Below are 9554 nucleotides of genomic sequence, written 5' to 3'. Positions count from 1 at the left end.
AACCTATTGCATAGACGTTCTAATAGTAAGCCCACTTACCGTCTTTCAGTCTCAACTTGATGCTCTTAAATTCATCCTAGCTAATCGTTCCTAATTTCAGCTCAACCAAAATTCAGATTCACCTATGATATTTTATTCACTGAAAACTGAGCCCAGAGTCTATATAGAGCCAACATAACTTAACTATCCTACAAATCAGTCATAAAACAATGTTAAATATTATTAAGCAATACCTATACTAACATTTTTCGGTCTTAATTATGTCTGAAACGATTTTGGAACGATCCAAAACGGCCAAAGTGAGCCAATAAAGCCAACCAAAGCTAAACTAGCACTAAGCCCTAACACTAACATGAGTTCAAAATCTAGTTGTTTAAACCATTGGATTAAGAAGTTTAGGAACATGATTAGAATTTGTTTAATATTGAGCGGCTAAATGGACATATTTCTAGAACTATGCGACTAAATTTGTAAATTCAACTGTTCTTATAAACGGGAGCAACTTGTGATTGAAATTTTGATTCAACTTGGAAATTTGGTTGAGAGTTGAAGCAACATGGAATCACTGAAACTTCAATGCAGCATCTGAAGTTCATATTCCCAAGAACATTCAAGAATCTTCAATTCTTGAATTTCCTGAAGCTGAGCAGTTGCAGAGATGGCGTGGAATCTGATCTTTTGGTTCATCTCTTTCTGTATCAACGTCGCCCTCCTCGTCCTCAACTTTTACCAGGTGCGTTCTTTCTAATCTCATGAACCCTAGTTTCGGAATCAACTATCTTTATGATAGATTAAGTTGCTGTTTGGTTTCCGAGAAAGTCTAAATGCGTCTGCTGAAACGTAGTCCGAATGTTCTTGTTGTTGTTGTTGTGTAATCCTGTGGTAGCTTATTCGGTAAGGAGTGGAGGTTTGATGCGTATCTGAGATTCGTTTTGCTGCGACAGAGCATTTGGACCTCAATTTGATTTACGTCTAGACGTCGCCTAGATTCTGATGATGGAACCTTTACACTTTCGCTCGACCTGAAATGGATTTATGACTTCGTTCCATTTCACCGTTTTCTCTTGCTTTCTTAACCAATCAGTAGAATAGTCAACTTTACGGTGATGAATCTTGGTCATTTCCTTTTGCATCCGAGTTTACAATGTAATTTTACCTTGTTAAGTGTTCTTGTAGTCTTTAGAGACGTGGCTGTATGTATGTCTTGTGGGGAATAATAAATGTATTTCAACTAGAAAACTGACTAATATTATTTTAGTTGATACCTTGTTTCTTGTTCTTCAATTACTGGTTCTTGATGTGGATAGAAATAAAATTGGTCCCAATGTTCCTGTATATCTTGTGGAGACGTACGATAATAAATGAATTTCAACTAGAAAACTGACTTCTATTAGTATAGTTGATACCTTGTTTCTTGTTCTTCAATTACTGGTTCTTGATGTGGATAGAAATAAAATTGGTCCGAATGTTCCTGCGGGTTATTTCTGGGTCATCAGTTGATTGTTGGCTATGCTCCCCTTTCATTTAATACGTTCATGTACAATGGCAGGAGGAGAGAAGTGACTGCTCTTATTTTCTATGAACTATGATAATTTCTTCTTGTTATTGCTTTATATGTTTTTTATGGACTTGATGACTATTTAGAGTTTCCATTTATAGATCAATATCACTAGCCATTGTAAAGAGTACTATTAATTGTCTAGGAACATTTGTACTTCATGTTGGAAGCATCTAATGGTTGTGGTTGGTCTTTTTGTAGCTTTTGGTATTAACAGATTTGGAGGCAGATTATTTGAACATCTATGATTCATCATCTCGCATTAATAAACTAGTCATTCCAGAATTCGTAGTACAAGGAGTATTTTGCTCTCTTTTCCTCTTCACTGGCCATTGGTTCATGTTTCTTATAACCGTCCCTGTTAGCTGCTACCACATAAATTTGTAAGTATTTCTTGACATTAATATGAGGCATGATTTATTTTTCCTTATGCTTTGTGTAATGTATGAGGTATAATGCTGGTGTTTCTTTGTTATGTATGATACCCCTTTATTGTCTAAAGTGTTATGGATGCCAATATGAATATAACTCAATGAGTTGAAGACATTTTACTCTCGATCAAGAGGTCAGAGGTTTGAATTCCTCCACCCTCACGTTTTTGTACTCTCTAAGGTGTTATAGATGAGGCTTATGATGATCTTTACTTGTAAAGCGGATCTAGCTTGCACTCATATTTATATACTTTTTTCTTTTGTCATGGAAAAAAGATTATATATACTTCTTAATGTGTCAATATGTTTTGTTTTATTATTAAGCACAGTATTCTTAGAGATGCAAACATGTGAAAGCTAGTTGGAAGGCTTAAGAACATCAAATAGTTTCTCTCTGAAGTTGAGATGGTCAATTCTAGAATGATTGAACTGTAGATAGCTATAATTGTCAAATTAACTTTTGGTAATAGTTCTCCCTCTGTATGAGGGATTAGTGCATTTCGGCATTTTCTGATGCTTTTGGGGAGTATTAGAGCCAGGAGGAGCTTATAATTTTAGATAATCAGTGATTAGTGTTTCTGGTGGCACAATGAGCTCATAAGCTGAGATTTACAGTTCATAATTTCAATTTTATCTGGTCTATGGCTCCTGCTGGTATGGTTTTTAAATTGATTTTCATCGTCTCCCTTTATTGGGCTGCTTCCATGTTTTTCAACATGAAAAATGAGGAAAAGCAGTTGTTAGATCCCTCAAGCAAATGTTAATGACTTATGTGGAGTACTCTCTATTGTAGTGTTCTCTCTGTACTTATTTTGTTTTGAACTAACTTCTAAAGTTGAGTATCTCGTTGGGTGGTATAGCCACCTCTTTGGCAGTAAGCGTGAAGAAAAGATTTACGAGATAAATGTCCTGACTCAAGCAACTAAAATTTAGAATCGATTAGGCTAAACGATATCCAACATGGTTGGAATGGATAACCATTCGTCCACATCTTTGTCATGGTAATACCTTTTGAAATTGAGCATTCACTCACCTAGATCATAATGAGTTGATGATTGCATATTGAACGGATCTTATTGACTAAAGCACTGAAAGTAAACATTTTTTTTTTTGTTTTTTGTTTTTTTTTGCATATATTACTTTTTCATCAATATAAAATGAAGCTAGGATTTTTGCTATTCTTAAAAGATAAAGGTATAGAAAAAAATGTTGAGGCTGGCCAAGACTAAGTACCAATGTATAACTAAACTAGGCTTGGATAGAATAGTGGTTTACAACTATGATGTTTGACGAAGAATAAAAGAGATATGAGTAGATATATAGAAAATAGAAGATCAACTAAGTATCGCACTCTTGGAGATTGTGAACAATACAATGGAAAATTTTGTTGCACCACACCAATGTACGAAGAAATATAAATAAATACAGATGGTTTAACAGTTAAATGATAACTTATGTAATTTCATTCTGATTAAGGGAGTAGCGCATGCTTGTTTTTGGATACTTTTGTTGTAATTACTATCAACTACCAAAAGGACTCTATATTCGAGATTCTTGATGAACCAATTATCCTGGTGCCATTGTTGCTTTGTTCTTTTTTTTCTAAACATTCTTATTCCATGTAGCTATTCCAGTAATATACTGAAATTTAATTCCATTAGATATGTTCTCCGTCGACTGAATTACACCACTTATTGTTTGAATCTTAGATGCTTTAAATAAGTATAATTGATTTTCAGTGGTGGCTTGAAACTAGTGCCTTCTTAAAGAATAAAACTAGAGTTTTCAAATGTATGATATCCTATTGTTTGAGGATCCTGCAAATATGTTTTTAATAGATTCTCAGTGATGGATAGACGTCTACTGCTGGTATTTTTTAGAAATAAAACTAAAATTTTCTAGATGAAAGTTTCTATTCCACTAGTTGGACCGAGAATTTTCAAGCATTTCCCCGTTTTTGTGTGTATATGATGTATATTATCCGGTTACAATGTCCCAGGTTCTTGAAGAAGGAGCATCTTATTGATGTTACTGAGGTCTTTAGAACTCTTAAACGTGAGAAGTATTTTCGTTTGGCCAAGCTTATCTTCTACTTGCTTTTGTTCCTCGTAGTTATCTTCAGGTAAGTCTGCAATTTCATTGTTTCTCTCCTCTTAACTATTTAGAAAGTGGTATCCTTTCTGATTGAAGTTTCCTTGTTTTCTGTATAGAATAATAATGGTTGCCGGAATGAAATCTGTTTTTGACTCTGCACCTGATGATATAGACATTCGCTCCACTGTCCTCGAATTCTAGAGTATTTATTTCACCATTTAGCTCGAGTTGAATCCATCATCTGTTTTAAAATTCGTATATGATTACATGAGAAATTATCTACTCTTTTATTCATTGCAAAGTTCTTAAATATAATGCTGTTGCACTGATTTTGATACTGTTATGTTGGTTTTGGAAGCTGTATACCATGAGTATCTGTTGCCTTGGCGCCAGTATGTTGTTAATAACGCATGGCTCGAGGATCTTGAACTTTGTTCTGCTAGCAAATCTTGCTTCTTTCTAGCTTTTGCTGGTCCTGTATGTGCGCTATAAATTAAGTTAGAATGTTCAATAGCTCTTCATATATTAAAGATGTAGCTTTCTGTAGCTTTATGGATGACTCCCATGCTTTTGACATCCTGGTACATGCGCACTTGCATACACACGATTCTCCGTTATGCATCGTGGATTCATTTCGTCTTAACGATAAAGATAAAGCACGAACATGGACATTATTCATTCTGAATTTCACCTGTCATACTAGCATTCTTACATGTATTAAATTACCATGAACTGCAGGCTTACTTTGTCTGCTTTCAACTCTTTATCTGATGAAGACGACGTCCTACATTTATTTTGATCGCCACTCTTATTAGTTCGTATTACGGGTTCTAAAGCATGTCTAGTCGATATTTGTATGGGAGATACACGGAGGAAACGAATTTGGACTTGGCAACTTCAAACACATTCAAACAGGTTTTTCCTCCCATTCCCATCCATTGGCTTGGTAGGCTCCATTGCAATGGCAGTTCATATGTTCTCCAATTAAAAATGTTGTTATTGACGAATGAATTTTAGCCTTATAGGCAGTTATGATTGTCAATTTTAGCATTTTTCTTTTTGCGATTACATGGATTATACCGAATTGCACGTATCTTTGCTTCAGGATTAGGGTCTCATATTTGCACAGTTTTGGAATATCAACTAGTTTCAATTTGAAGTATTCTTGTAAGGATTCAAAGAAATTCTACCATTCGATTTCAACAAATATATTAAGTGTTAAATGCCTATAAATGATAAGTTTGGTCAAATATTATTTTGTCAAAGGAATATTGTTGTAGACATATATTCTCGATCGAGAGATCAGATGTTTAAATTTTTTTATTTTTTTATTTTTTATTTTTATATGTTAGTCCGTAAACTTCTATAAAAATGGTTTGTAATTTAGTTCTTGTACTTTCAATTTTGTTGAAAATATTAGTTTGTAATTTAGTTCACTTTTGTAACAACTTTGTTGGGTAAGATTTTAGTTCCTATGGTAAAATTTTTTCATCAAAATTATGTCAGTTTATATTGCTTAGTGATTTAGTTTGGTAAAATAAATTTGGTTCTTGATGTATATTGATCTACCTATGTTAGAAATTCAATTTTTCATGACAGGGACTAAATCATTACAAATGGTAAAAATTTAGAGACTAAATTATTACTCATTAAAGTTGTTGGATAAATGGTTACAAATTTAACAATAATAAGAACTAAATCATCATTCTAAATGGTTATTTTCATAAAAGTTTAGGAAACAATGTATTGAAAAAAAAAAAAGAAAAAAACTCATGAAGTGGAATCTTTTGATTCGCAAAAATTTCAACAAAAAAATTTTGTCCGAGAGAGTTTTACTCCATACCTATAGAGAGTAATAAATAAATTATCGATTCTAGAGACTATGTCTATGCCCCTTGAGCTAATCTTACGGCTGAAACGCAAATCCACAAATCCACAATTTCAGCAACTATGTATGCGCCACTAATTTCGAGAATTATCTAGAAGACACTTTTAGATGGGAATCTCCGGGACGATTTACTCTCTTATCCCCTATTTCTTATGAGATCCCACATTAGTTGGAGAGAGGAACAAACATTCTTTAGAAGGGCGTGGAAACCTTTCTTAGAAGGAAGTGGAAACATCTCCCTAGCATATGTGTTCTAAAAACCATGAGGCTAAAGACGGTACGTAACGGGTTAAAGCAAACAATATCTGCTAGCAATGGACTTGGACTGTTGTACACTAGCTTAATCGTGTTTAGGTGATCTTTGGAACTTATGGTTGACCGTAACAGCTGCATTATCTCATACAAGACTCGGCAATAATTCACGTCCCTTTTAGCTATCTCATACAGCAAAGTATCCACCCTCGTTTACCGTAGGTACAGTTATTTAGTTGTTACCCTTTCATGAACACAATTTCAGATGAAGATTAATCCTTTTTTTTTGGGGTGTTTGCCTTTCCAAATTACTCCGAAGTGGAAGAGCTTCCCATGGTTGTGTTTTGTAAAATTATTTTGCAGACAAAACTCTGAATGGATGAAGGGGGAAGACTCTTTGGACATAAAGATTGCAACTAAAACCGTAACCGTCCAAGACCACTGCTAGCAGATATTGTCCCCTTTGGGTTTTTCATTCTAGGATTCCTCTCAAGGTTTTAAAACCCGTCTGTTAGAGAGAGGTTTTCACACTATTCTAAGGAATGCTTTGTTCCCCTCTCCAACCGAGGTGGATCCCACAAAAACCTTGGATCCAACCATCAACTGCATTTAAACAATATTTTAAACTAGAAAACTTGCAAACCCTCAAGCACAAAATGCCCACAAAAAGAACACAGAACCTCCACACCTACCACCCATAAGTTCTCTCAAAACCTAACCATGTCCTAGCAGGAGCTCAGTCATCAAATAATTATAACAATTCGGGTATGGAAAACCCCGGAAAGCGTGTACTTTTATCAGCCGTGATGATTCGTGCTGTATTTACTCGTAACGACCTTGCACCAAATATCATCTTTCTCTCGCTGGCATTTAAGAAACCCTTTAACATCTTGAACTTCTGAGTTATTCTAGAAAGACTGGATTCAAACCTAGAATTAAGCAGATATTAGAACTCAAAGCTCCTGATCCATTTGTTTGGTAAACAAGGATTGAGAGTTCAAAAAGAAAGAGTACATATTAGAGCTCTACCCCAAAATATGGTTTCCACACCTATACCACTCTACAAAGGAAGTCCATAACAAATGTGAAATCCCGAAATACACATTCCAAGGACCATAATATATGAATATCAATCTTATGACCAAGTGTGAATCCACATCAGCAATTACTTGATTTGCAATCCACATAAAGCTTAGAGGAAGGTAATAAAGTCAAAGGTTCAAAGGTATTGAAGATAGAAGAAGAAGAAAATGAAAGAAAAAGAGGAAGGTAATAGAGTCAAAGGTTTAGGAAAGAAAAACTCACAAGAATAAGGAGAAAGAAGGAGAAAGAGAAGAAAAAGAGAGAAAAGATCTGAGATCTATAGCGATAGGAGAGAAAAGAGACCGTAAGGGTTCGGGTTCAGGTTCAGGAGAAGTTAAGTTGGATGAATCTCCCACTCTCTCCAAATTCTTCTTTTCTGACTCTCATATGTTTTTACACTTCAATCCGGTAATATCGTATAAGGGGAAGAATTGATTCTTATGAACCGATCTCAAGCTACTAGAAAAAGCTATTCTATTGATGGGATTTGGTATCATAGGCAACATGCAAACAGTAGATTATAAAAGGGGAAAAAAATAATATGGAACAATAACTCATGTAGACTTTAGCCATTGTATAAAGGAAATAGCGACAAACATTAGATAAACTACTAAATGAAAAGGAAAATAACATAAGCAACGCAGTTAACAATAAGCATAACTTAAAACCTAAAAATATCAGCTCTATTGTTTAAATAAGAACCAACTTTACTGACTAATGTAACATACACAATAAGGCTTGAAGTTAGAAAATGATCTTCAGCTGACAATAATCTTGGACATAAGATGACTAAAAACTGTTTGGATAAAGAAGATCAAGAGCAAGAAACCAAAATAGTGTGATCCCACAGATCATAGCCCTCCTATTCCTTTAAATCCAAACTTCACAAAGAACACTCAATTCAATAGAAGCAATGAGTTCATTATTTGTCCAACCTCGACAAACATTATCGATTAAAGGATACCGAGGAAACAAAATACTTTTAGCTTCACAGTAGATCATATCATGTGAATTTGAACAACAGATGATACTTAACAGAGCAATCGGATTACATACTTACTCATCAAAATCAAGATGGATTAAGTAACACATTGTCATGAGAGATCCAGCAGAACTAAATTATTAGAGAATCCATATGCATAACTCATATTGGCAACTGAATTGAAACATGGCAGAAAGTTAAATTTATCAAGTACTTGACATATACAACGTCAAAGTGTGCAAAACTAAGGATTAAAAATGAAGCTGTTATTGAAGCTCCAAAAGAGCCAATAAAAACATGCAAGGGAAACTTATTGAACTACAGAATATCGACACCATCTTATAAATCCCATCATATATCCGAAACCCCATTTCAAGGATGAGTTGAAATCAGACAACCCAGTTCCCACACGTGCACTATGACCACGAAATTCAATCAGATTCAGATGATACAGAGCCAGAGATACCTAGGTTCTCCATCTCGAGGCGCTCGAGGGCCTTCTGGTGAGCCCAAGTCTCAATTGTGAGATCAGGCTTGGCGTTGAGGCCAACGCCAAGAATCACAATAGTAAGAAAACTAGTAACATAACAAGGAAGCTCCCAATCCTCCCATTTACGGGACTGACCTGGTGGAGGCGGCGTCCGATTGAAAAGATAGCCCTTCGGCCGATCCTCATGGCCAGGACTGGTCCACCGACTCTGACCGGCGGCGGCTCCACCGCGGGTCCGGAGAGAAGAGAGAAGGCGGTGCCGGAGCATATTTGAGGGCTTTTTGAGTTGATCTTTCGATTTCAGCGACTCTGCGAGTGATCCAGCGGGAGCGAAAGACAGAGAGAAGACTGAGACCTTGACAAGCTGAACGTCGTCGTTTTGGGAAGCTCGATTTTCGTAGGGGACTTTTCAAGTCCTTTTAGTTGTGAAGTATTTTATTAACTATTTCTACATTATAGTATTTTAAAAAAATTTTGTCAAATTTAAAAAACAAAAATCAATTTCCCAACGGTAGCTTTTGTAAAAATTAAGCGTTGGAATATAGTTTTCGAGGAGGCTTACGAGTAATTAGTAACTTTGGCGAGGTCGCATTGAATTTTGTTAGTAGTTAGTGTTCTGCATTTTATATAAGGTCGTTTTCTGTATTTTCTTTTTATTTTTAGTTGAATATGTAAGTCCATGACTTTATTTTAAGAGTATTTATTATGAGTTTCCGCGTATATGATTTAAAGCATGCATGGAGTGACGTCACTAAATCAGGGTAAGAAGATTAGGG

The 9554-nt window shown here is 35.2% G+C and overlaps 2 protein-coding genes across 3 annotated transcripts; one reads left to right on the top strand and one right to left on the bottom strand.

Annotated features, from left to right (window-relative positions):
* The first annotated feature begins 426 nt into the window (after positions 1-426).
* Positions 427-5160, top strand: LOC111435524 (protein cornichon homolog 1-like). Of its 2 annotated transcripts, XM_023072912.1 has the most exons (5): positions 427-733; positions 1760-1941; positions 3989-4111; positions 4200-4285; positions 4822-5160. In XM_023072912.1, the coding sequence occupies exons 1-4, from the start codon at positions 659-661 to the stop codon at positions 4282-4284; spliced, it is 465 nt and encodes a 154-aa protein (XP_022928680.1). In that variant the 5' UTR covers positions 427-658; the 3' UTR covers position 4285; positions 4822-5160. The 2 variants fall into 2 exon arrangements, with proteins under 2 accessions (XP_022928680.1, XP_022928681.1); XM_023072913.1 differs by lacking the exon at positions 4200-4285 and having other exon boundaries at positions 428-733.
* A 3264-nt stretch (positions 5161-8424) lies between these two features.
* Positions 8425-9153, bottom strand: LOC111435525. The gene has a single exon (XM_023072914.1). It carries the CDS (start codon positions 9044-9046, stop codon positions 8720-8722), a length of 327 nt encoding a protein of 108 aa, XP_022928682.1. The 5' UTR covers positions 9047-9153; the 3' UTR covers positions 8425-8719.
* Positions 9154-9554: the final 401 nt, after the last annotated feature.

The sequence above is a fragment of the Cucurbita moschata genome, unplaced genomic scaffold (genome assembly GCF_002738365.1).
Source record: "Cucurbita moschata cultivar Rifu unplaced genomic scaffold, Cmos_1.0 Cmo_Scf00049, whole genome shotgun sequence".
Classification (NCBI taxonomy): Eukaryota; Viridiplantae; Streptophyta; class Magnoliopsida; order Cucurbitales; family Cucurbitaceae; genus Cucurbita; species Cucurbita moschata.
Note: the sequence above shows the minus strand (reverse complement) of the source record. Positions and strands in the feature narration are given on the sequence as shown.

Excerpts from the sequence above, each read along its gene's own strand:
- LOC111435524 (XM_023072912.1), top strand. The coding sequence starts at position 659 with ATGGCGTGGAATCTGATCTTTTGGTTCATCTCTTTCTGTATCAACGTC. Across the intron at positions 734-1,759 it reads TCGTCCTCAACTTTTACCAG|CTTTTGGTATTAACAGATTT; the intron begins GTGCGTTCTTTC and ends GTCTTTTTGTAG. Across the intron at positions 1,942-3,988 it reads AGCTGCTACCACATAAATTT|GTTCTTGAAGAAGGAGCATC; the intron begins GTAAGTATTTCT and ends ACAATGTCCCAG.
- LOC111435525 (XM_023072914.1), bottom strand. The coding sequence starts at position 9,046 with ATGCTCCGGCACCGCCTTCTCTCTTCTCTCCGGACCCGCGGTGGAGCC.